The sequence below is a fragment of the Eptesicus fuscus genome, chromosome 13, assembly GCF_027574615.1.
Source record: "Eptesicus fuscus isolate TK198812 chromosome 13, DD_ASM_mEF_20220401, whole genome shotgun sequence".
Lineage (NCBI taxonomy): Eukaryota > Metazoa > Chordata > Mammalia > Chiroptera > Vespertilionidae > Eptesicus > Eptesicus fuscus.
In genome coordinates, this window is record NC_072485.1 from 46,376,010 (window position 1) to 46,402,669 (window position 26,660).

Genomic DNA, 26,660 nt, shown 5'->3' on the forward strand with positions numbered 1-26,660 from the left:
ACCAACCCTCAGCAACTAATTCTGGGGACAGCGGAAGTGACAGAACCCGTGCCCCTTCAGAGCTTACCGATCATTAAGAGGCCGGCAGCAATCATTAGTTTTTTTTAAAAGTCAGTTTTGCAAGTAAAGTTCTGCAGAGGGTCCCCCCACTCAGCCCTCGCCCTCTGCATGGACGTCTGTGGGTCCAGCTCTCCTCCTCCCCCCGCCCCCCCGCCCCCCGGGACTCAGAAGTGTCCCTGGCCTGCAGGCGCCGGCGGGCCAGCGGCTCTGGCAGAAGACGAGTCTGGGGCGCGAGGCCCAGTGCAGATCCTGACTGTGGGCCGGTTGGACCACGCCCCGGACGCAGGGGCGACGGCAGCTGGTGGGGGCACACAGCCCAGCGGGCAGGACCTCCGTGCCACGATGCAGAGGAAGGGTGAGCCCCGTGGGGGTCCAGTGACACCCCCAAAGCTCAGTCCCGGGTTCTCAGATGCACCCTTCTTGGGGAGCATGACCCTCCTGTGTCTCTTCCAGCCCCTCCCAAACCCTGGTGCGAGTGAGGCACAGGAGGCCGACGGAACACGTGGGCAGGGGCCCCTAATGAGGCCACGTTCAGGGAAAGAAGTATGAGCCAGGGTAACCAGCCAACCCACAGCCCAGCCCTGTCTCCCCCACTCCTGTCACCTGCCCCCAAGGAGGCCCTGGCTTTGGGGACAGATTTCCGCTCCCTTTGGTTCCTTTGAAAGCTGCTTTTGTAAAATGTTCCCCTGTCTGCTGAGCGAGAGCAGGGCCAGGATGCTGGGAGGCAGGGCAGGTCCTGGAAACCTGCCAGGGTAGCTTCCCCACTGGGAGCCCTGCCCAGGGAGCCCCTGGTCAGCGGGGGTGAGGTGGGGGGGCCGAGGGAAGCCCAGCAGTGCCCCACATTCATGGAATCAGAAGGAGGTGGAGAGGGCGTTGGGTGGGGAGAAGCACACAGACGGGACCTGCCGCAGGCTGGGAGGGGAGGAGTCCGCCCTGCGCTTCCGCCAAGGCCTCGGGAAGCCTGGGGCCAGAGGGGCTCCCAGCACAGGGTCAGCCCGTCAGGCCTGGCTGCACAGGAGGCAGGCATTGCGGGTGCTGGAGAGGAGGGGGTCAGAGGGACTGACCTGAAGCTTGGAGTCGGGGGCACAGACCCCAACAATCATGACCAGTCCCAGCATGTACCTGAGAGTGTGCCCTTGTGTATATCGGGACATCTGTGGGCATTGTGTGAATGTGTGTGTGCACCTAAGGCCTGGGGTGACCTGTGAACAGGTGTCTGGGTGTGTGTGTATGTGACCACGCCTCCCACCCTGCTCCTGCCTGGGTGTGTGTGTGACCACGCCTCCCGCCCTGCTCCTGCCTGTGTGTGTGTGTGTGTGTGTGTGTGTGTGTGACCACGCCTCCCACCTGCTCCTGCCTGGGTGTGTGTGTGTGTGACCACGCCTCCCACCTGCTCCTGCCTGTGTGTGTGTGTGTGACCACGCCTCCCGCCCTGCTCCTCCCTGGGTGTGTGTGTGTGTGACCACGCCTCCCACCTGCTTCTTCCTGGGTGTGTGTGTGTGTGACCACGCCTCCCACCCTGCTCCTGCCTGGGTGTGTGTGTGTGTGACCACGCCTCCCACCCTGCTCCTGCCTGGGTGTGTGTGTGTGACCACGCCTCCCGCCCTGCTCCTGCCTGTGTGTGTGTGTGTGTGTGTGTGTGTGTGACTACGCCTCCCACCTACTCCTTCCTGGGTGTGTGTGTGTGACCACCCCTCCCACCTGCTCCTGCCTGTGTGTGTGTGTGACCACGCCTCCCACCTGCTCCTGCCTGTGTGTGTGTGTGACCACGCCTCCCACCTGCTCCTTCCTGGGTGTGTGTGTGTGTGACCACGCCTCCCGCCCTGCTCCTGCCTGTGTGTGTGTGTGTGACCACGCCTCCCGCCCTGCTCCTGCCTGGGTGTGTGTGTGTGTGACTACGCCTCCCACCTGCTCCTTCCTGGGTGTGTGTGTGTGACCACCCCTCCCACCTGCTCCTGCCTGTGTGTGTGTGTGACCACGCCTCCCACCTGCTCCTTCCTGGGTGTGTGTGTGTGTGACCACGCCTCCCGCCCTGCTCCTGCCTGTGTGTGTGTGTGTGACCACGCCTCCCGCCCTGCTCCTGCCTGGGTGTGTGTGTGTGTGACTACGCCTCCCACCTGCTCCTTCCTGGGTGTGTGTGTGTGTGACCACGCCTCCCGCCCTGCTCCTGCCTGGGTGTGTGTGTGTGTGACCACGCCTCCCGCCCTGCTCCTGCCTGGGTGTGTGTGTGTGACCACGCCTCCCTCCCTGCTCCTGCCTGTGTGTGTGTGTGTGTGTGTGTGTGTGTGACTACGCCTCCCACCTACTCCTTCCTGGGTGTGTGTGTGTGACCACCCCTCCCACCTGCTCCTGCCTGTGTGTGTGTGTGACCACGCCTCCCACCTGCTCCTGCCTGTGTGTGTGTGTGACCACGCCTCCCACCTGCTCCTTCCTGGGTGTGTGTGTGTGTGACCACGCCTCCCGCCCTGCTCCTGCCTGTGTGTGTGTGTGTGACCACGCCTCCCGCCCTGCTCCTGCCTGGGTGTGTGTGTGTGTGACTACGCCTCCCACCTGCTCCTTCCTGGGTGTGTGTGTGTGACCACCCCTCCCACCTGCTCCTGCCTGTGTGTGTGTGTGACCACGCCTCCCACCTGCTCCTTCCTGGGTGTGTGTGTGTGTGACCACGCCTCCCGCCCTGCTCCTGCCTGTGTGTGTGTGTGTGACCACGCCTCCCGCCCTGCTCCTGCCTGGGTGTGTGTGTGTGTGACCACGCCTCCCACCTGCTCCTTCCTGGGTGTGTGTGTGTGTGACCACGCCTCCCACCCTGCTCCTGCCTGGGTGTGTGTGTGTGACCACGCCTCCCACCCTGCTCCTGCCTGGGTGTGTGTGTGTGACCACGCCTCCCACCCTGCTCCTGCCTGGGTGTGTGTGTGTGTGACCACGCCTCCCGCCCTGCTCCTGCCTGTGTGACCACGCCTCCCGCCCTGCTCCTGCCTGTGTGTGTGTGTGTGTGTGTGTGTGTGTGTGTGACCATGCCTCCCATCCTGCTCCTCCCTGGGTGTGTGTGTGTGTGACCACGCCTCCCACCTGCTCCTGCCTGTGTGTGTGTGTGTGTGTGTGACCACACCTCCCGCCTGCTCCTGCCTGGGTGTGTGTGTGTGACCACGCCTCCCACCTGCTCCTGCCTGGGTGTGTGTGTGTGACCACGCCTCCCACCTGCTCCTGCCTGGGTGTGTGTGTGTGACCACGCCTCCCACCTGCTCCTTCCTGGCCCAGGCATCTCCAGTAGCATGAGCTTTGATGAGGAAGAGGAGGATGAGGACGAATACAGCTCCAGTTCCTCCCAGCTAAACAGCAATACCCGCCCCAGCTCCGCCACTAGCAAGAAGTCCATCAGGGTGAGTAGGGTGGACGGCAGTGTGCGGCTGGTCACTCACCCAGGCTGCAGGGGAAATGAGTGTGGAGAACTGATGGTGAGTGGCTCGCTGGGGCTGGGCCTATGGAGAGCTGCTCAGGCCTGGGCTCCCCCCCGCCCCCCCCGCCATCAGGTCTCTTCGCCAGGCCAGGAGGGTGGGGGAACTGGAGTTGGACAGGATGACCTAAGAACCTGCCCCTGTCCTCCATCTCTACCCCCAGGGATGGCTGAGAGAGGGAAGGGCTAGGAAGCTAGCTGATGACCCCAGGGCCAGGCTGGCCGGCCTGCATCCAGGGACTGTGTCTCCTCTCCACCACCACCACATAAAGGGTCAGCTCTGGACTCCAGACCCCCAATTTCAGCTGCTCGGGGTCCCACTCTCTCCCCTGTAGGAGGCAGCCTCAGCCCTCAGCCCAACAGCCCCAGAGCCCTCGGCAGAAGTTGAGGTCCAGGATCTCGAGGAGTTTGCACAGAGGCCAGCTCCCCAGGGCATCACCATCAAGTGCCGCATCTCGAGGGACAAGAAGGGGATGGACCGGGGGATGTACCCCACCTACTTCCTGCACCTGGACCGAGAGGACGGGAAGAAGGTGAGGTGGGCCTGAATGTGCATTTCACCTGCAGGCTTGAGGGCCAGGGGCTGGGATGTGACCGGCAGCCTCAGATCCCACACCCACCTCTCAGCTCCCCCAGAGACAGAGGCCCTCGTGCCTGGTCAGTGCACACCTTTGTGCTGCCAGTGTGTGTACCTGTGTGCGCACCTTTGTGCTGCCAGCGTGTACCTGTGTGCGCACCTTTGTGCTGCCAGCGTGTACCTGTGTGCACACCTTTGTGCTGCCAGTGTGTGTACCTGTGTGCGCACCTTTGTGCTGCCAGCGTGTACCTGTGTGCGCACCTTTGTGCTGCCAGTGCGTGTACCTGTGTGCGCACCTTTGTGCTGCCAGCGTGTACCTGTGTGCGCACCTTTGTGCTGCCAGTGCGTGTACCTGTGTGTGCACCTTTGTGCTGCCAGTGCGTGTCCCTGTGTGCGCACCTTTGTGCTGCCAGCATGTACCTGTGTGCGCACCTTTGTGCTGCCAGTGCGTGTCCCTGTGTGCACACCTTTGTGCTGCCAGCGTGTACCTGTGTGCACCTTTGTGCTGCCAGCGTGTACCTGTGTGTGCACCTTTGTGCTGCCAGTGCGTGTACCTGTGTGCGCCTTTGTGCTGCCAGTGCGTGTACCTGTGTGCGCCTTTGTGCTGCCAGCGTGTACCTGTGTGCGCACCTTTGTGCTGCCAGCGTGTACCTGTGTGCACCTGTGTGCTGCCAGTGTGTGTACCTGTGTGTGCACCTTTGTGCTGCCAGTGCGTGTACCTGTGTGCACCTTTGTGCTGCCAGTGCGTGTACCTGTGTGCGCCTTTGTGCTGCCAGTGCGTGTACCTGTGTGCACCTTTGTGCTGCCAGCGTGTACCTGTGTGCGCACCTTTGTGCTGCCAGCATGTACCTGTGTGTGCACCTTTGTGCTGCCAGTGCGTGTACCTGTGTGCGCACCTTTGTGCTGCCAGCGTGTACCTGTGTGCGCACCTTTGTGCTGCCAGCGTGTACCTGTGTGCACCTTTGTGCTGCCAGCGTGTACCTGTGTGCACCTTTGTGCTGCCAGCGTGTACCTGTGTGCACCTTTGTGCTGCCAGCGTGTACCTGTGTGTACCTTTGTGCTGCCAGTGCGTGTACCTGTGTGCGCACCTTTGTGCTGCCAGCGTGTACCTGTGTGTACCTTTGTGCTGCCAGTGCGTGTACCTGTGTGCGCACCTTTGTGCTGCCAGCGTGTACCTGTGTGTACCTTTGTGCTGCCAGCGTGTACCTGTGTGCACCTTTGTGCTGCCAGCGTGTACCTGTGTGCACCTTTGTGCTGCCAGCGTGTACCTGTGTGCACCTTTGTGCTGCCAGTGCGTGTACCTGTGTGCGCACCTTTGTGCTGCCAGTGCGTGTACCTGTGTGTGCACCTTTGTGCTGCCAGTGCGTGTACCTGTGTGCGCACCTTTGTGCTGCCAGCGTGTACCTGTGTGCACCTTTGTGCTGCCAGTGCGTGTACCTGTGTGCACCTTTGTGCTGCCAGTGCGTGTCCCTGTGTGCGCACCTTTGTGCTGCCAGCGTGTACCTGTGTGCACACCTTTGTGCTGCCAGCGTGTACCTGTGTGTGCACCTTTGTGCTGCCAGTGCGTGTACCTGTGTGCGCACCTTTGTGCTGCCAGCGCGTGTACCTGTGTGCACCTTTGTGCTGCCAGCGTGTGTACCTGTGTGCGCACCTTTGTGCTGCCAGTGCGTGTACCTGTGTGCGCCTTTGTGCTGCCAGCGTGTACCTGTGTGTGCACCTTTGTGCTGCCAGCGTGTACCTGTGTGTGCACCTTTGTGCTGCCAGCGTGTACCTGTGTGTGCACCTTTGTGCTGCCAGCGTGTACCTGTGTGCGCCTTTGTGCTGCCAGCGTGTACCTGTGTGCGCACCTTTGTGCTGCCAGCGTGTACCTGTGTGTGCACCTTTGTGCTGCCAGTGCGTGTACCTGTGTGTGCACCTTTGTGCTGCCAGCGTGTACCTGTGTGTACCTTTGTGCTGCCAGTGCGTGTACCTGTGTGTGCGCCTTTGTGCTGCCAGTGCGTGTACCTGTGTGCGCCTTTGTGCTGCCAGTGCGTGTACCTGTGTGCGCCTTTGTGCTGCCAGTGCGTGTACCTGTGTGCTCCTTTGTGCTGCCAGTGCGTGTACCTGTGTGCACCTTTGTGCTGCCAGTGCGTGTACCTGTGTGCGCACCTTTGTGCTGCCAGTGCGTGTACCTGTGCGCACCTTTGTGCTGCCAGTGCGTGTACCTGTGTGCACACCTTTGTGCTGCCAGTGCGTGTACCTGTGCACACCTTTGTGCTGCCAGCGTGTACCTGTGTGCGCACCTTTGTGCTGCCAGTGCGTGTACCTGTGTGCACCTTTGTGCTGCCAGTGCGTGTACCTGTGTGCGCACCTTTGTGCTGCCAGCGTGTACCTGTGTGCGCACCTTTGTGCTGCCAGTGCGTGTACCTGTGTGCGCACCTTTGTGCTGCCAGCGTGTGCATGTGTGCGCACCTTTGTGCTGCCAGTGTGTGTACCTGTGTGCACACCTTTGTGCTGCCAGTGCGTGTACCTGTGCGCGCCTTTGTGCTGCCAGTGCGTGTACCTGTGTGTGCACCTTTGTGCTGCCAGTGCGTGTACCTGTGTGCACCTTTGTGCTGCCAGTGCGTGTCCCTGTGTGTGCACCTTTGTGCTGCCAGTGTGTGTACCTGTGTGCACCTTTGTGCTGCCAGCGTGTACCTGTGTGCGCACCTTTGTGCTGCCAGTGCGTGTACCTGTGTGCACCTTTGTGCTGCCAGTGCGTGTACCTGTGTGCACCTTTGTGCTGCCAGTGTGTGTACCTGTGTGCGCACCTTTGTGCTGCCAGTGCGTGTACCTGTGTGCGCACCTTTGTGCTGCCAGTGTGTGTACCTGTGTGCGCACCTTTGTGCTGCCAGTGCGTGTACCTGTGTGCACCTTTGTGCTGCCAGTGCGTGTACCTGTGTGCACCTTTGTGCTGCCAGTGTGTGTACCTGTGTGCGCACCTTTGTGCTGCCAGTGCGTGTACCTGTGTGCGCACCTTTGTGCTGCCAGTGCGTGTACCTGTGTGCGCACCTTTGTGCTGCCAGTGTGTGTACCTGTGTGCGCACCTTTGTGCTGCCAGCGTGTACCTGTGTGCGCACCTTTGTGCTGCCAGCGTGTACCTGTGTGCGCACCTTTGTGCTGCCAGCGTGTACCTGTGTGCGCACCTTTGTGCTGCCAGCGTGTACCTGTGTGCGCACCTTTGTGCTGCCAGCGTGTACCTGTGTGTGCACCTTTGTGCTGCCAGTGCGTGTACCTGTGTGTGCACCTTTGTGCTGCCAGTGCGTGTACCTGTGTGCACCTTTGTGCTGCCAGCGTGTACCTGTGTGCACCTTTGTGCTGCCAGTGCGTGTACCTGTCTGTGCACCTTTGTGCTGCCAGTGTGTGTACCTGTGTGCACCTTTGTGCTGCCAGTGTGTGTACCTGTGTGCGCACCTTTGTGCTGCCAGCGCGTGTACCTGTGTGCACCTTTGTGCTGCCAGCGTGTATACCTGTGTGCGCACCTTTGTGCTGCCAGTGCGTGTACCTGTGTGCGCACCTTTGTGCTGCCAGTGCGTGTACCTGTGTGCACCTTTGTGCTGCCAGTGTGTGTACCTGTGTGTGCACCTTTGTGCTGCCAGCGTGTACCTGTGTGCACCTTTGTGCTGCCAGTGCGTGTACCTGTGCGCACCTTTGTGCTGCCAGTGCGTGTACCTGTGTGCACCTTTGTGCTGCCAGCGTGTGCATGTGTGTGAGCACACGGTGTTCAGGAACTGAAGCAAGGAAGGGACAGTCCCTCGTGTGAGCGGCACCCGTGATTGTGTGCGGATCCGAGGCTGGGTCTGGAGTGTAACTTACTCTGCTTCCCCAAGGTGTTCCTCCTGGCGGGAAGGAAGAGAAAGAAGAGTAAAACATCCAATTACCTCATCTCTGTGGACCCTACAGACTTGTCTCGCGGCGGGGACAGCTACATCGGGAAACTGCGGTACCAGCGCTCCCCCAGGCAGAGGGGGGGCAGGCTCTCTAGAGGGAGGAGATCTAGGCCAGGAGTCAGATCCTCTCCTCGGGTCCTCTGTCCCTCAGATCCTGCTCCGCCAGCCTAGAGCCGGACTTGGAGGTGGGCCTCACACACCCACCCCAGGCTGCTCCCAGCCAGGTGGGGCACAGGCCCACCCTGAGGACGGATCAACCCCCAGGATGTCACTGATGATGTAGGCCACCACGAAGGCACCTTGGCCGTGGTCAGTGCTGAGGGGCAGGGCTGAGAGTGAGGCCTTGACGGAAGAGAGAACCACCTTGGGAGAGGAAGGCTCTGAGCCAGCCTCGGGGGAGGGGGGTTTTGCTGAGGAACCGAGGGCCAGATTTGGGGAGCATAAGTCAAACTGAGAGGTAAGGAGCCACAGCTGTGGAGATGGGGCTGGACCGAGACTCAGGCGGGATGGGACAGGCCAGCTTGCCCAGTCTGCATGGCACGCTGCGTCCCCTCTGCGGTCTTGCCAGCTGCCATTTTGTTTGCTCACGTCTGTTCCTCCAGGGAGACACTCTGTGGCACCCTGACTTCTCTCCCTGAATTTACCCCTGAACCAAGATGTTCTTTGATTCAACTCAGAGCAAGTCCAGGCCTTTTGCCCTTTAAGATGGGGAGTCAGTGAGCAGTGTGCCCCCCCTCCCCCACTGGCTCCTGGATTCGCCCAGAATGCTTTGCAGACTCCTCATAGGATAGACTGTTAGCTGTTTGCTGCCCTGGGCAGAGGGTGGGTGACCCTGTACTGATCGTGCCTGCCCTGCAGATCCAACCTCATGGGCACTAAGTTCACCGTCTATGACAATGGAGTCAACCCCCAGAAGGCATCCTCCTCTACGTTGGAAGGTGGGACCCTGCGTCAGGAGCTGGCTGCCGTGTGCTACGTGAGTCCCGGTTCCTGGGTCTCTGGTCTCCAAGTAGGATGTGACGGTCAGGACTGGCTGCCTGATCTGTGGGCTGTCCCTGTGGAGACAAGCTGCAGGGAGGTGGGCTGTCTCCGTGGAGGGGCCCTCCCTGGGAGAGGGGCCCAGGCCCTCTCCTCTCTTTGAGTGCAGACCCCAGGAGGCCATCTGCCTGGGAGAGCCCAGCCCCAGAGCCTCCTGCAGAGGAGGGGCCGGAGGCCTGGGTTTTTGTCTGTGCATCCCTTCCCTCCTCCCTCTAGCGTCCTGATGGACGAAAGGCCCTTTGCGTTATCATCTTACTGAAGGCTCAGTCTAAGAGCTCAGTCTTATTATTTTTTTAATTATATCGATGAGGAAACTGAAGCTCAGAGGTGGGTCACTAGCCAGTGTCACACAGCTCAGACCAAACTGAAAGTACAACGGATTTCACTTCATTTTAAAATGAGGGATTGGTACCCCCATCAACTTGGGCTAATTGGGAATCCATTAGCTGTTTGGCTGTTTTGTACGATCCTATGGTGCCATCTGCTGGTCAGCTTTGGGGAGGCAGTCCGAATCTCTTAAACTACTGAGCCCCAACTATGTTCCAGATACTGTTTGAGGCACTGAGGATATAGTAATGAACATGAGACATAAACGTATACCCTTACGGGACGTAAACCCTTTGTTTAAGGAGATAAGCTATAAAATAGACAAAAGCAATATATGTTCCTGATAAATGCTAAGATGAAAAAAATAAAAGGGGGAGGGCTGTGAAGTGTCCAGGTGTGTGTGTGTGTGTGTGTGTGTGTGTGTGTGTGTATGTATGTGTGTATGTGTGTGTGAGCTTTTAGGGGGATGGCAGGGAGGGCCTCACCGAGGTAGCACTGGGGAAAAACCCAGAAAGAAGTGAGAGCCAGCCATGTGGGTGTTGGGGAGAGTACCATACAGAGAGTACCATCCAGAGTGCCTGGACGCCTGGCACATGGGGAACAGCAAGGAGGGCGGCGAGTGCAGGGAGAATAAGTGCTGCCCTAGGGGTAACGGGTCTTCAGCTTTTCCCCTGAACTAGGGAGGAAAATGATATGACTTAACAGGACTACTGGCTGCTGTGTGGAGAGCAGGTGGCAGGAGGGGGAGGGGCCAGGGGTGGAAAGGAGGAGTCCACTGAGGTTTTACTGTGAGCTCAGTGAGACGGTGGTGAGAGGGACCGGACTCTTGATGTAATTTGAAGGTAGAGCTGACAGCATTAGCTGGTGGGTTAGAAGGTGGGGTGTGAGAGAGAGGAGTCAGGTATGACCTCAGGTAGTTTGCTGACTTGCTATTGAGTGAAGCAGAGAGGACTGTACGGGGAGCTAGTTCGGGCAGGGACTCGGGAGTTCGCGTCTGGACGTGCTAAGTTTAGATGCCTGTTAGAGGTTCAGGCGGAGATGGTCAGAACTAGCTCCTCTCTCTTCCCTTCCTCCGGCCTCCCCAGTAAGTCGAGTCCTCAGGTGGCCACTGTTCTCTGTTTCCCAGGAGACTAACGTCTTAGGTTTTAAGGGACCGCGGAAGATGACTGTGATCGTCCCAGGCATGAACATGGTTCACGAGAGAGTCTGTATCCGGCCCCGCAACGTGAGTTTCTCCCCCACCACCCCCGCCCCCTCATCCCAGCCTCTGCATGCGCTCCTCAGGGCAGAACGCCAGCTAGTGTGACTGCATGGGAGGCAAAGTGTGAGGAGCCCGGGGGGTCTGGTGAAAGCTGAGGACCCCCAGCCCTGGGCCCGATCCCATGGCCCTGGATTGGTCACGGAGCCAAGGCCGGGCCTGGCTCAGCAAGGCTGCTCTCCCAGGAGCATGAGACGCTGCTAGCACGCTGGCAGAATAAGAACACGGAGAGCATCATTGAGCTACAAAACAAGACACCTGTCTGGAACGATGACACGCAGTCCTACGTACTCAACTTCCACGGGCGCGTCACGCAGGCCTCCGTGAAGAACTTCCAGATCATCCATGGCAACGACCGTGAGTGTCTGCCCCGACGCGTGGCTGCCCGCATGCTCGCCAGGCTCGGCTCAGGGCTCAGCTCGCCGGCCCTGCCGTGTGGCCAGTGCTGCGGACGTGGTCGCACAGCTTAGATTAGCGGTAGAGAACCGTACTGCCTGGGAGACCGGGAGGACCAGTCTCCGGGTGGGAATGTCTCCCTTCGCCCCCATCTCCTGGTGTTTGTACGCTCCCTCTGTCCTGCCCTTCGACCAGCTGGTCTGTTTCACCTCCCATGAGAGTCCCTGAGTACCTCTGCCTCTCGCTTCCTCTTCCCTCTTGTGATCTGGGTGTCTGTCTGTCTTTCCCGTCTCTCCCGTCCTGACTGTTCCGGTCTGCACGGTGCCTGGCTCCAGCGGACTACATCGTGATGCAGTTCGGCCGCGTGGCAGAGGACGTGTTCACCATGGACTACAACTACCCGCTGTGTGCGCTGCAGGCCTTCTCCATTGCCCTGTCCAGCTTCGACAGCAAGCTGGCCTGTGAATAGAGGCCTCCTCATGTCCGTCGGGGTTGCCCAGCCCGGAGCGGAGCTGCCTGCCTGCCCCCTGTACATAGGCCTCCTGCCAGATGAACCTGTGGCTCTCGGTGGGCCCCCTGGCCCAGCCGGCCGGGAACTGGCTCCGCTGCCTCCCCTGTTGAGGCAGAGAAGTGGGGTGTGTGTAAAGGGCCCACAGTGAATTCTTTCTGTGCCCCAGGATCCACACACACACCCAGTCTTGGGTTAGCGTCCTGCTGCAGTCGTGTTTGCCAAGCTGCGAAGGCAGGAAGAGGTGTAGAGAGAGAGGAAGCACAATGCCGGGCTGCTGTGGCCCAGCCACCCACTCAACCCAGGAGTCGATGACCACGGATCCCGACAGGGAGGGGCACAGTGAGTGTGTGTGTGGAGGGCCGTCACCGTCACATAGCAAAGGGCTTGGTAGCCGAGCCTGGCCCTTAACTGCAGAAAGTCCCCTGGCTTCAGCAGGCCTCAGCCAGGCCTGGGAGAGGTCACCAGGCAGGGGAAGGGTCAGTGGCGGGACGCTGTCAAGGTTGCAGGGGCCCGGCTGTGGGAACTGCCTGGTGGCCTCGGGTTCTAGCTCATCTGATTTCTCTAGGTTTTCTCTGTGCACAGAGGCGGCGGGAGGCCAGCCCTCAAGGCCAGCTGTCTTAGAGGATGGGGCCTGCAGGACACAGGCTCAGCGTACGGGAGGTGCATGGAACAGGCGTCCTGGGCCAGGCTGTCCTGGGAGCCCTGCCAGCTACCCAGGAGCTCTCTGCCCAGCAGCCTCTGTACAGGAAGCGGACAGCCTAGGTCACCAGCCCCGGACTCCACACAGGTAGGCGTGCCCGGGCCGGGGCTGGTGAGCTCCAGGTGCTCTGCCTGGGCTTCAGCTCCTGCTGCAGTGAGCTGAGGTCGTGGCTGCTGAGGGCCGCCCTGCGTGGTCCTCGGGAGGATGGGACAGGCTGAGGAGGGCAGGGAGTGCTGCAGAATCACTAGAGAGGAGAGGTCGCAGGACCCTTAGAGATCAACTAGTACAACTCTGCCACCACAGGCAAATCCCCCCAAAAATGGTACTTGCCTGGCGAGTGGCCAAGTCAGAGCTTCAGCTCCCTGGATTTCTGTGTTCCCACCATCCCCCCCAGAAACCGTTATCTATGGCTTTTGGGCCTTCCCAGGGCCCAGTGCGGATGCTCTCGCCCCAGATGAGATGGTGCGTGTTTGGGGTGGGGTGGCTATAGACTGAAATGGAAACTATTCTAGTGGATTGGCAGTTCCCTGCTAAAAGCCGTCTGGCTTTTTGCACGTCAGACGGATCAGGGCTGACCCGTGTCTGGCTCCCCCAGAGAGCAGGCCTAGCGAGGCTGCTGCCCATTTTTGGATGTGGGTGTGATGGGCGGTGCGTGTGCCGGGTGGGGCCTGATCTCTCCCTCCCCCAACATCCTCTTCTCCCTGAGGACATGGGAACTCCTCTCCTGCCTTTGTGTCATCTTCCCTGGTTCACCCTGGCGGAGGCTCCTTGCCCAGATGGAGAGCAGGTCAGTGGGAAGCAAGCAGTTGTTCCTCCCTTCAGAGTAGATGTGCTTGGAAAGGCTGTGTAGAAACTGATGCTTTGAAAACACGTCAGTGAGGTCTGCCGCGAGGTGAAGTTGTTGTTATGACTTGGGTGGAGGCAGTGTGCTCTCTGCTCTCGTTTCCCTGAAGGACAGGTTTCCCGTGGAATACTTAGCGCAGGGTTGTCTGTCACAGCCCAGATCGCCCACACCCGGGCGTTTCCTGGAGGCCCCTCCAGTGGGACCGTTCCGAGGGCGCTGGGCTTTCTGTGGATTGCTGGCCCACTTCCCAGGGAAACCTTGCGGCGCCCTCCTCCTTCCCACGGTCCCGTTTGGCTCTTCCTTTTCTGACGTGGGGAAGAGACCTGTTGCCAGTTGGGATGATGGAAACTAGATGATCTCTGTTGTCTGGTCACGCCGTTTCTCTGAATGTGATTTTAAGGCAGAACAGCTGGTGCTGTATCCCAGTGAGAGGGGATCCTGGTGGCAGAGTGGAGGAACCAGAAGCACAACGGCAAACTCCCGCTTTCTCCTCCAGCGCACGGGAGCCGGGGTTGGCTGTGTTTTGGTAGGACCCAGAATGTGGGCTGAGCTGCTCGCTGGTTGTGCAGAAGGGAAGCTTAGCAACAAGACCCTCTGTTGGGCACTGAGTGACAAGCAAGAACAGTTGTCACCTGCTCGAGACCCAGCCTCAGGTCTGTTCTTACGGGCCTGTTCCTGGTGACACTGGCTGTCCTGGACCACTGGCCCCAGGACCCACACACACACCCGAGAGCTGTGGGCCCGAAGGCTCGAAGCTGCCGGGGCCCCGCCTCTCCGTAGTGAGTTCTCGCCCTCCACCCAGATGGCCCTTGGTCGGGCAGGGCACTCGATGACAGAATGGGCAGTTCCCGTGGGCGTGGGGCAGCTGGGACCGTAGGCACCCCTTCTGGGACTGCTCCTGGCTCTGTGACTCCTTTTGGGGGCCACACCCCAAACCTCTACACCCTCTGCCCAGAACGGTTCTTCTGCAGGGTGGTGACATTCACTTCCCGCCTCCACTTTTTCTTTCCTTCTGGCTCCAAGGTGCTCTGTGTCTGTCTGCATCTCTGTGTCTGTGCGTGTTTGGGGAAAAGGGCAATCGGCTAAGAATCAACGCAAGTTTGTTTCTAAGAATGAGCAGAAAAGGGTTAAGGGTGCAGTGAACCTGCAGACTCTGTTCATGCCGTCCGGGCTCTGTTAGGAAGCGCGTCTCCCGGGTTCTGATTCGGAAACATGGTCTGAGAAAGTTGTCAGTTCCCATCCTGCGTTACCTGGGGACACCCGTGTGTTGTGTGCACGCTTTTGGATGAACCGGAGCATATTCTAGTGACTGTGCCTTAGAAAACACGACTAGTTCAGGAGGAGCACGTGAGGTCCCGCCATGCTGCGGACAGGTGCTGGGAGTATGTAACCGCAGGCGTGAAGAGGGCCTTTGGAGTCCGCCTCCCAAAAAGGGCAAGAAAATTGTGTAAGTTTTTCTTTGTCTATAAAGAGCAGGGCATTTGCCTCTAAACTGAACAAGCAACAGCGCTGATTTCACACTAAGAGCTCCGTGCGTCCTCGCAGTGGGGTCTGCAGGGAGGGGAGATGCTGGGCTGGCCGTCCGTGGCTGTTATGCAAGCACAAATCCCATCTCCCCGGTGGAGTCCTGGTGTCCCCTGACTCAGCGACACTGGCCTTCCCCTCTAGAAGTCCTCACCCTCGCCGGGATGTGGTGTGACCCCAGCTCACCTCTCGGGATAGCCCAGTGAGTCTTCCTCGTGGTGCTCGGCTTGCGTGGGCCTGACTCCCCTGGGTTCTGGTTGTTGAACTCGTAGCAGCCCCAGGAACAGGCCAAAGGATGGGCTCTGGCTTGAGTTTATTGATAGTCACCTGCCCTCGTACTTCAAGTTTTCTGTCATCTCAGGATACAGGGGCAGAGGCAAGCAGAAGTACTGGGACAGGTTTGGCTTTTTAATTTTCCAACCAAGCTGAGAAGCAAGTTGGTCTTACAGGAAGCATTCCTGTGCTTCATGGCTACTAGCATGTGATTTTGAGCAAACCAGGAGGCTGGACTGTCAGTGCTTGCAGTGGGAATCAGGGTGGCTGGGAGTTGACCCTTGCTTTCATCACCACCGTTTCTAGCTCATCATTGTGCCTTTGTTCTTCCCTAAGATGTCACACCCCTTCCCTCTTCTGTTCTATTGCTCCCTCCCCCACCCAATGCCCCAATCAAGGTCCAGGCAGAGCTGAGACGAGGCTGGTGGGAGAGTCCTAGAGTGACTTGGAGTGGCACAGAAAGGGAGCGGGACTCTGGCCCTTTCCTGTGTTTGGTGACGAAGGGGGTCTTGGTCAGGATGGGTGACACTTCTCTTGCTGAGAACACAGTTAGCCAGTTTTCATAACGCTTACAATGTGTATGTCTATTTGCACAAGACCGTCTTTTCCTATTTTGGAGTGGTCAAACATTTATTTTTGTTCAAGATTATCTGGAGTTTTAGATGAACTTGCAAAACTGTGCTTTTATTGACTTTTTGAATAAACTCTTTGGTATTCTGGAGCAAATGTATTTATTTATTGGTATGTGCAATGACAAAGTTGGTATTTTCCCACGTTATGTATGTTGTATAACTTAAGTGTTTGTCTAAGTACAGACCATATATCATCAAATTAAACTTGAACTATTTCAACCCTACTGTGTAATTTTTTTCCTATAACAGGAGAAAAAAACACACAACATGTTTTTTACCTAAAAGTTTTTTTTCTACAGCATTCAATCCTTACGAGCCTCAGGGAGGAGGCGGAGGATGGTGGTAACAACAACAGGTGGGTCTAAGCTGTCCTCCCTCTGGCCTGGGCTCTTCGAGTTTAAGGCTGGCAGAACCACACGCAGAGGCTGGGAAGGGCTGGAAGAATGGTAAGGACAGAAGTGTGTGCATTAGAACAGTCCTCCGCAGGGTCAGCTGTGCCAACCGGAAGAAGGCTGTTGGTTCCTGAGTACCTGTGAGGGCCTGGCCCTACCTAGAGCCCCCCCTATTTAAACAGGACTCGGACATGCTCGGGAACTTTCCTGTCAGCCTGTGGCAGGCCTGAAGCCAAGCACGAGGGAGGCTGCAGTGGTGGCTGGAAGCAGACATGGAAGGTAACGGTCTGCTCCTGAGGGAGGTCAAAACTGAAGTCACCCAGAGCCGTGGAGGGCGTCCGGCGTAACAGCCCCGAGGGATGGCAGTGAGGATGCTGTCGTGAGCACCTACCACATGCGACACCTGGGACAGACAGACAGCCTTGCAAGGTGGGTATTACTCCAAATTCATACATGTTCAGAGAAGGAATAATCTAAGGAAAAGAATAAGTTTGTCCTGCTTGTGAAAAAAGTGAGGAAAGGTTAGGTGCCTTTTAGAAAGATCAGTATAGTCAAGGGAACATCATGGCTGCTTCATGTTTTCTTCTCAATATTGCTGACTAGCTGAAGTACTAGATTTTTCTTTGGCGTATAGTCTGGGTTGAGACGGAATTTAAGAATGTGGTCATAGGAGGATTGGTTTATAACCCTCAGTTTTCCTGTAGCCACAAGCACTTCCTGTATGAACCGGGGCCTGTCTCCTCGGTTCTGCCTCTGTAGGAAATGGCACACGTGGGGTGCTGTGGAAAGGGAAGAGGTTTTTATTGTTTAGTGGTCAGGACAGTCCTGGTTTATACCTATTTTCCTGACATAGTTATTAAGTGTCCCAATTTGGACCACACCTTGTTTGAGCACCCCACCAACTTTTCTAGAGGCCAAACGTGCCTCCTGCTACGGCTGCCTAATCTGAAATAATTGAAAGTACAAAACATTTCTGGACTATAAATATATTCCTGCTAATAAGCCAAGCAAGGGGTGGGGCAGCAAGAGGGCTCAGGAGGTTGTAACACATCTGGCAGGACCTCCTTCCATAAGCCAGTTTCCCCCAAAGATTAACATTCAAATAAAGACTTGGTTATGTAACACCTTCCATAACAGCCCCATCAAAATACCTGAACATCCACACACTTTGTCTGAGAATGCCTTCTCTTCCTTGTTCACTGGAGAAGTGCTTCCTATGCCTCAAGATCCAACCCCTCTGTGAAGTTTCTTGGAAGTACTTTGGCAAAATGATCTCTGTTTTCCTGTAGATTTGGGTCCGTGTCTCAGTTCCAGGATAAAACCACAGCTACCATTTACTGAGTGGTTGTCATGTAGGACCAAGGCTGTTTACAGGCATTGATGATGCCATTTAATACTCGTAACCACCTGGGAGGCCTAGACCCTTGCTTTAGAGACAAGAGCCCAGACAGAAGGCTTAAGGAGCCGACAAGATTCCAGTCAGAACAGACGGGTGGATTCATGACTGCCATCGCTCTGCCTGCAGAATTCATGAGCTTGAGCCCTTTTATAGTGTACTAGAGGCCCGATGCATGAAAATTTGTGCAAGAGTAGGCCTTCCTTCCCCTGGCTGCCAGCACCTGCTTCGCTCCAGCCCTGGCTTTGTCTGGAAGGACATCCGGTCTAATTAGCATATTATTACCCTTTTATTATAGTTCATTAAAATAAATTGGATAAGGTTTCCCCCATTAAACTGAGTTTTTAAAACAGGAATTGAGCCTTCCATTCCCACTGCCTGCCTCTGGGAATGTCTGCCAGATGAATAAATGAGTTGAAAACTAGAAGGAAACATATGCATCTCTAATACAGGAATCATAGCCTAAGGCAGAAAAAGAAATTTGAAACAGGGACCCAGAACTCTAATAAATCAACCCCTGTGAATGAAGGGACATAACATGGAAAACAACTTATCTAAACAGAGCACCTACATTATTTTTTACCTTGAGCATTACATCTAGATGGTTTTCAGTACATTTTAAACTGCATCTGTTACAAGTGAATCAAATGTCCCACACAAAGACAGATGCAATATGCTTTCTATAAACTCAATCTTCAATGACTTCTCTGCAGTTCATTAACTAACAATAAATGTCTAATAGTAGCTAAACTTATCTTAATATGATCCCATACCTTCTGACAGCAGGCTGTGTGATTAAATATGTTCCTGGCATCTTGTGCCATATCTACTTTTACATAATGTCTTAATTTTCAAGTCTTCCAAATTTCATGACTGGGAATGCGTCCTCTTTAAACCCTCGGGTCTACCACGGGAAATGGATTCACTCATCCTGTCTCAAGAACACAGATGGCAGCTTTGAGATCAGGCCTGTAGTTTGGTCAAAATCCTCCCGGGCCTAACCTACTTCCTATCCCCCAGCTCTCTCAGAGGACCCAGATGTCTCAACACAGGCAAATAAATGCCTCTTCCCCTGGGCCCTACTACACTGGTTCTCCGCAGCAGACGCACTCTGCAACTTCCCTGTTGGGCTGGCACTTTGTCAACAAGTTCAGTCCTCATTTCTGTTTCAATGCATGTGGTTGGGAAACCAATTTCCCAGAGGGCACAACATCCAGAAAGAGCTTTGAGGCAAGGGCTGTCCATAAATGCGTGGCTCACTCCCCTCACTGGCCTTCTGCATCTCATGGCAGGACCACTACCCTTGGGCAGGCTTTCCTGCAGCCTCAAGCCTTGGCTCTGCAGGGCCAGGACTAAAGTCTCCACCTAAAGCTTCCTCTGGCCGCTGGAGACCAAGAGGTGGGTTTAGCAGTTCTATTAAGCAGCACAGGGATAAAGGAAGCTAGAGATCCAGGCAGTATCAGAGTAAAACTGTCCTCAACAGGCCTCTGGGCCCATTTTCAGGTCAGTCAGTCCTCTGGCCCTTGCTGTGAGGAAGGGACTTCAGCTCGGACAGCAGAGTCCTGCTTTGGCTCCATCATCCCCCAAAACTAAATGTTCTTTTCTTGAACCCAGGGAACCACTAACCTGCTCAAGGCCCAGAGAATAAGGCATCTCAGACTCTGAAATCTTCACTCTTGCAACCTTAAGTCCTCATCATGTGTAAGCTGATGTTTGTTCACAGGTAAACCACCTGTTACCACCAGTACGGAGTCGAACCTCTGCCTTGAGTGGTCCCATCTGTAATTATGATAGAGCAAACAGTTACTCAGTGGATCAGTTCTCTGATGGAGGGAAGGCAGGGAGAGAAAGAGCAAAGCCATCTTTGTGTTCCTACTCATCTCTATGATGCTGTACAGGTGACAGGTGTGTGAGCACCAGGGAGGATACATGATATCCATGGTACTGACCTGACTGGCTATAATATTTAAACACAGAGAATGAAGTACAGGGCCAAGGGTGAAATCTAGAGAGGAGAGAAAGGTCACCTTGAGACCAGAGTAATGGATACTTCACCAAACTGGCTGCTTTCACTCTAAACCCTGGGGGTTCCGCTTCCTCAATGTGCCCCCAGTACACGCTCTGTCAGCACTGACGCCCAGCCCCTCATCTCTGAAGTCCTGGGGCCACGCTTCCTGGGTGGTGTCCTCCTGCTCACTGTAACTGTCTGCCATGAATCCAGCATTCTCCACCAAGACAGCGGGGTCCTCTTCTCCGTGAAGACAGCAGGAACATGTTTCTGGCTTTGGGTCACACGAAGTAACAGAATTCTCTTCCTGGGCTCTGCCGTCAGTGGGCACTTCCCAACCCAAATGGTCTGACTCTTCTAGCACTCCCATCCTTTCAGCTAGCTCTTCCGCAGAGGGCTCTTTGGGGTCCGGGTAATCCACCAGGATTGTTTCTTGCCTACGCTTGATGCAATCTGAAAGGTCATAAATTGGATAAGTCTCTTCAGGGTAACCTAGAGAGAAAAGCAGCACAAAGTCTTACAAAGAATATCTCTTCAAAATAAAGTGTCAGACTCAAAGAGGCTTCTTGGGCAGCAGCCATCCCATTCCAACAAATCCATTCAAGAAATCTCGCAGATGACTAACAGCTCTCAAGTTTCACTTCAGTAAATTCTAAGCGCCTGGCTGACTATCCAGTGCTCTCTGAAATTCAAACCCCTTCAGATGGAAATCCCTTCTTAAGTGCAGGGTGCTTGGGGCAGAGGGTGATTCTCACACCTCCAGCTTCTGCAGTAGCACAAAGATTAAACAAACAAAGGAGCCTTCAGTAGAAAAGAGAAAGGACCAAACACCAGATGGAGAGAGCACAGCTTAAGGCTACTGTTTATAATTTCTATTTGGAACCATTTCCACATCTTCCGGGGGTGGAGGGCGGAGTGGAAGGAAGGAACGCTAAACTCTGAAAAATACACCAGGAAGCCGCCTACTATTGAAATGGCCGGCAAGTGTCAGAACAGAGGAATGCTTTAGCGAGACAGGCCCAAGATCCCGAAGGACAGCGCTGGGTTTTCAGAAGACAGGATTCCCATTGGTGGCTTCTTCGTCTTCACAAAATGGAACAAAAGAATACAACAAACTGGTAAAAAAAATTAGTAGCAGTGGTACTGAATCCCAGCTAGATAATGAGGGGAGAGCAAGTGTTGCCAAATTAAAGAGCGAAATGAAATCAATCTGTGTCAGCCTGAGCAGCAGATGGGCCATGCTGGAGCCCACGCCCGAGCTGGCAGCAGCAGTGGGCTCGCTGCTCAGTGTGGTAAAGCTGAGGACCCAAAACCCATGTGCACATTACAGTCATCAGGAGAGTCAACCCAAACGCAAACCACTTCTGCTACAAATTCTGAAAAGCAGGGGTTCTTTTTGGTACGTGTAGAGTATGGAGGGGTTTTTTGTTTGTTTGTTTGTTTTACATTTACTGTTGGTTTTTCTCATTATAAAAGTCATAGGGACTCATTGTGGAAAATTTGAAAAATACAAATTTTGGAAAGAAAACAAAATATCTAGAATCCCACCACTTATAATTTGTTGTATTACTTCTGCCTTTTTACCATATATAAGCATGTGTATATATATATATGGTTTTTTAAAAAAGGATCACCCTGTATATAAAATGTTATACCTGATTTTTTCATTCAACATTATATAATGAGCATTTCTCCATGTCAGCAGTCATTTTAAAGTTGGCTGCACAATATCCCCTCACACAGCTACAGAACTGATCTGACTTACCCTGCCTCTTCTGGAGACACTTAAGATTCCTTCCAGTTTTCCCTTATAAGTAACATAGCAGTTAAGATCTCTGAATATAAATCCATGTCTACTTCCCTATTTCGTTACGATACACTTGTAGAAATATGAAAACTAAGCCACCGGCAGAAGGAGGGCATTAGCTGCAAAGGGAGAGGGAACTTGCTGAGGTGATGGAAATGTTCTGTATCATGGTTGTGGTGTAATTACACACCTCTACACATCTGTCAAAACTCACCCAACCATACCCTTATAATTGGTGAATTTTACTATATATACATTATACTTCAGTAATAAAGCTGATTAAAAGTAATTAACGTCTCTTTTCTGGGCTGACAGCTAACAGAGAAAGGAGAAGACACTTTACCTTCCCAGTCCTCCATGTAAGGGGCCTCCTCAGCCTCTTGCTCTGGAGTGGGCCTGTCAGTGAATCTTCCTTTTTTCATGACTCTGGTGATTTCTCGGAGCTGATACAGCAACTGTTTTTCTTGGTCAGAAGTCACAGTCTGTACTCTGCTTAGAAATACCAGACAATCGAACCATTTAGTGGTAAATACTCCTTGGCAATGAACATAAATATCACTATGATCTGTCTGGATTCTAGAAAAGGAAGTTGAGCAGCAGCAGATAATTCTAGGAACTGATTCTAGAGCAGCATAGCTGGTAACTACACACATTAGTTCAACCGTTTGATTTTATATATGGGAAAAGTAAGGCCCAGAATAGATCAAGGTATTGCACAAGGTCCCACATGAGTTATGTCAATACTGGGACCAGACCCCAGATACCTCAGCTTTTGGTTCAATATTTTTTCAATGCACCTCACTGTTACTTAATAACACTCCATTTACTGCAAGCCACTTTTGTCTGACACAAGGTCATCAAAAGAAAATGTGCTGGGCCATTAGCCTCAACTAGGGGAAAATGTGCCACTAGGCCATCCCTACAATCACCAGCCTGCATATACTTGTGCAGAAATACAGATACATCCCAAAATTCCAGAGCTGGATCATTCTGACATCAATTATCTAGACCACAGACACTGGGGGAACTGAGACCCTCAGAGGGGAAATTATACATTTCTATTGCTAGTTAATGTCAGCACTTTAACTAAAACTAAAGTCTCCTGACTTCTGAAAGCACTCGGTGCAATTCTTAAAGCACAATGCTCAAGTTCCACAGTTTAGAAAACCTGGGTTTGAGTCACAACTTAGCTGGTGGCTCTGGACAAATGTCTGCAAGAATAAGATGGGCTCAAGGAAAATGGTAGGAGCATTTTTTATTTTTTTGAGAAGGAAGCACTGCATTACACGCATAGGCAGGCAAAGCCCTACAGAGAAGACAGAGAACTGTCTGTTTTGCTACAAATTTTATCTAGTGGCAGTATTTAACAGAGGCTACTTCTTTTCTTAAAAACTCAAAGCATTCAAAATCAGCATAACACTAATGAAGGAAAAATAATACCTTCTGAACAGCCTCCATGGAGGTGTCCTCTATATTTCTAGTCAGCCAGTGGGAGCCAGCATTCCTTTTTATGCTCAGCCTAACAAGCTTTAGCCTTAATGACCAATAAGGAAAAAGAACAGTGTTTCCTCCCTCCAATGGTAAGGTGGTAACTGAGGAACATAAAGGTGCACTTCTGCAGCCCTCAGTGGGAGGAAAACAACACCAGGGCTCCCCCTCTTCCACATTAATGGCCTCACAGCCTGAACTGAAGAAGCTTGTCGCTCTACATTCAGCTAAATGTATTGGGCCTCTTAGCCTCTACTCTTCCCCCATCAGTACAGGAGTCTTGACTCACCACACTGCTCACCTGCTCTACATAACGCCCAATTCTTACAATGGCCACTTTGCGGGGAGGCTTCTGGGGCAGTTAGGTCACCCCTACCTACCAGAGCCTTTGTGCTTATCACAAAGCTCTTGCTCTTGGGCTGCACATGCTACTTCTCTGGACTGGACTCCATGTATTTTGATTTTTACTGAGTGAAACAGCCTGGACTCTGTTTCTCTTTTTGTTTGTTAATCTTCACCTGAGGTTATTTTTCCACTGATTTTTAGAGAGACTGGAAAGGAGGGGGAGAGACAAAGAGACATCAATGTAAGAGATACACATCAATTGATTGCCTCCCACATGAGCCCTCATCAGAACCAGGGATCAAGCCTGCAACTAAGGTACGCGCCCTTGGCCAGAACTGAACCTGGGACCCTTCAGTCCGAGGGCCAACATTCTGTCCATTGAGCCAAACCAGCTGGGCCTGGATTCTGTTTCTTGACTAATGAAAAACCAGAACCTTAAATAAAACAGGAATGGCTAGCAGAAGCAGAAACAAACAAGAGCAGCTTTCTCAGAGAATTCCAAACTAAAGCATCTCTTTCATTTCTGAACAAGTCTATTAATGTTGCCCATGTCATGCATCAGGCAATTCATCATGGCCCACCTTTCACCTTCTGAATTTATCACAATGAATATTTGCACAGATTCCTTACTGTCTCACCTTGGTTTGCTCCTGGAAGACAGGGGTAACTGCACCTGTGTAGGCACAGGGCCACGGACACTGTACGTGCTCATGTGTTAGGCTGCTCCCTGTTTCCTCCCAATCCATTTTCTCCACCTCCCTGAAATCTGGCTTCCATCCCATCATTTTACAAAAACTTGCAAAAGTCATCAATGACCACTTTACTCTCAAGTCCAAAAGTCTTTTTCTCACATTTCATTCTTAACTTCTCTGTACTGTGGACCATCCTCTTTAAATGCCCTCTTCCTTGTCTACTGAGACATCTGTATTCCTCCCATTTCTTTAACCATTCTTATCTCTGATCATGGCTCACTTTCCTCCTCCCAATTCCTGAAACATGGTTGTCATGAAGGCTCAATCCTAGGGCCCTCATTTCTCTACTCTTACAAACACGGCCTCAGGAAGCTGACCCAGTATCAGATTAAACCACCACCTCTACACAGATGATGTCCAAACTCTACCTCTGCTCTTGACTTTTCACAAAAAGCCAGTCTCATTATTCGTTATCCCCTGAGCACTTCCACTTGGAGACCTTGCCACTACATCAAAGTTAACCTTAAATTCACCCTTCCAACCCAGTTCCTAGTTGGGCCAAATTAAGGGACTTCATGGAGGAAAAAAAAAATCACGGGCTGTATCAGGAGTCCTTGGTTACAAGCAGCCCATCTTCCAATAAATTGGCTGCTTGTATTGGAGGAGGTAGCAGAATTTGGAGGAGGTAGCAGAATTTATTGGGAGGATGTGGGATAGCTCACAATATGAGAAGAATCGCTGAAGATCCAGGATTCAAGAAGGTGGGAGGCAGAGCAGCTCTAGGATTAGGGAGCAGGAGCAAATGGATAATTTCTTTAGGGACTGTTGCCAGGGTGAGTTAATATGAAAAGCTTTCAGATCAGGTGTCACTGGGTTCAAGATCCAGTTTTAGGTGAAAGTACACTTGGCCCAGCTTGGGTCCTGTGTATACCACTGAACCCATCACTGCAGCCAAGGAGATGACATGTGATGATTGGCCAGGGACCACATAGCCTCCCTTGAAGGGGAGGTGAGGAGTGGAAGGGCTTCGCCTTGACCTTCGCAGTCACTCTCAATGTGCATAACAATGAACAAGTGCTCTGGAGATTGCTTAACAGCATGGAAATGGAAATGTTTCGTGAGAAGTAACATGCAAATGACAAATAAGTTGACAACTATATAAAATGAAAGTAAGTGGCCCAGAAATCAAAGAAGAGAAAAATCTTGAATTGATTCTCTAAACGGGAAATAGTCTGAGTCCTGAAAACCTACCTTTCACCATTAGGTCCCACTCTATTAATTAATTTTTCCATGGCTTCCTCTGTCTCCTTCAGTTTTTCTTGCAGTTGAACAAGCTCAAAATTGGCTGAAAAACAAGCATTGATCTAAGAACCATCACACACAAGTCCCTAAGCTCTTTTCTGAGACATGGCTGACTGTGACACTCTACAGTAATCCAGGCTGGTCGTGAGGCTCAGGGAAGAGACTTAAGAGTTTCTCTAGCTAATCCAATCAGGATACAAAGGTGCTGTGGTTTGGGTGCCAAGATCTAAAGGATACATGTTTAGTGAGTGATGAACAAATCACTATTACGCACAGAAATACAGTAGGACCAGCTAAGAAAATACCTAGGACTGAAAAACATACCCCTATAGTCACCCAAGAAGAAATGAAGAAGAGAAACATACCCCTTTTTCCTGTGTTTTTTTTTTAACTAAAATATAGTTAAATATATACACTGTATTAGTTTCAAGTGTGTAACATTGTTATTCTACATTAATATGCCCAACGAAGTGATCACCATGCTGTCATTATACCAGGTTATTGTATTTTGACTGTATTCCTTATGCTATACATTACAACCCCATGACTTTATTTTATAACTAGAATTTTGTACCTCTTATTCACCTTTACCTTTTCTTCCCTTTTTCCCAGCCCCTTCCCCTCTGGAAATCATCAGTTTTTTCTCTATGTCTATGAAACGGTTTCTGTTTTGCATTGTTTGTTCATTTGCTTTGTTTTTTAGATTCCACATATAAGTAAAATCCTATATAATAAAAGCATAGAATGCAAATTATCCCCTCCACCGGGAGGTTGTCTGGGAGTTCAACCAGTGGGCGGGGCCAGCCAGGGGAAGGAAGGGAGGCCCTGGCTGGTGGGGGAGGCAGGCGACCAGAGGAAGGGAGGGAGGCCCCTGCTGGCAGCCGCTACTTCTCACGAATTTCGTGCACTGGGCATCTAGTCTATATATAGTTATTTGTCTTGCTCTGTCTGACTTATTTCACTTAGCATAACACCCTCTAGGTCCATCCATGTTATCGCAAATGGCAAGATATCATTCTATTTTATGGCTGAGTAATATTCCATTGTATATATGTACCACATCTTGATCCATTCATCTATCTATCCATGGACACTTAGGTTGCTTCCATACTTGGCTATTCTAATCGAAATGATGCTCAAGCGTAAAGAACCAAATATATAAGGTACTTTAGAAAACTAAGTGAAATGAGCAATATTTCACCTGCACATGAGCTTAAAAACCTATCTAGAAGTAACAGTTTAAATGTCATGCTTCCTCAGTAGAGGAAATCTTGAGACCTCTCTGCCCAAGATTTTCTGTCCCAGTCACATGGAGTGAAGTGGTGTAACCCTGCCTCCCAGAAGTAGTTTTCTCAACTAACATAAGACCCTAAAAGTAGGACAGAAAAAATAAATCAATCAGTTCATGAAATGAACTTTAAGGCAGTAGGAAAATAAAATGTTGTTCATTATGTAGATAATCTAGTTTTTCTGTGTCATACCCAGTGCTATCCTCCACCCAGATGTATTCAAAGGGTTACTGCAGATATAGTATTTCAAAGGCCTTTTAATACTTCTGGACCACATTCTTATTCATGCAGTTAACATCTATAAAGTGTCTGGAGGACTGTGCTACATAAATGCTTAAGTTATTTTTATTTTCTGCATGATTCAAAATTGAAGGATAAGGAGCTAATATAACTGCTACTACATTATAAAATAGCTGCTCTTAGGAATTCATTTTATTTACTT

The 26,660-nt window shown here is 52.7% G+C and overlaps 2 protein-coding genes across 4 annotated transcripts in view; one reads left to right on the forward strand and one right to left on the reverse strand.

The window, feature by feature from the left end:
• The window catches only part of TUB (TUB bipartite transcription factor), a 73,317-nt gene extending 60,566 nt beyond the window's left edge, over positions 1-12,751 (forward strand). Inside the window, exons 5-12 of the mRNA XM_054725379.1 lie at positions 248-415; positions 3,316-3,437; positions 3,847-4,044; positions 7,937-8,049; positions 8,855-8,972; positions 10,488-10,586; positions 10,805-10,976; positions 11,351-12,751. Of these exons, the coding sequence (XP_054581354.1) occupies positions 248-415; positions 3,316-3,437; positions 3,847-4,044; positions 7,937-8,049; positions 8,855-8,972; positions 10,488-10,586; positions 10,805-10,976; positions 11,351-11,484 (1,124 nt within the window). The 3' untranslated portion in view covers positions 11,485-12,751. The remainder of the gene's footprint in view (positions 1-247; positions 416-3,315; positions 3,438-3,846; positions 4,045-7,936; positions 8,050-8,854; positions 8,973-10,487; positions 10,587-10,804; positions 10,977-11,350) is intronic.
• A 6,605-nt stretch (positions 12,752-19,356) lies between these two features.
• The window catches only part of RIC3 (RIC3 acetylcholine receptor chaperone), a 32,925-nt gene continuing 25,621 nt past the window's right edge, over positions 19,357-26,660 (reverse strand). The window contains exons 4-6 of one of the 3 annotated variants that reach the window (XM_008151066.3): positions 24,879-24,972; positions 21,446-21,591; positions 19,357-19,787 (exon numbers count right to left, since the gene is read on the reverse strand). In XM_008151066.3, the coding sequence (XP_008149288.2) occupies positions 19,357-19,787; positions 21,446-21,591; positions 24,879-24,972 (671 nt within the window). Of the gene's footprint in view, positions 19,788-21,445; positions 21,595-24,878; positions 24,973-26,660 lie in introns of all 3 variants that reach the window. The other 2 variants (XM_008151065.3, XM_054725380.1) reach the window with 2 other exon arrangements.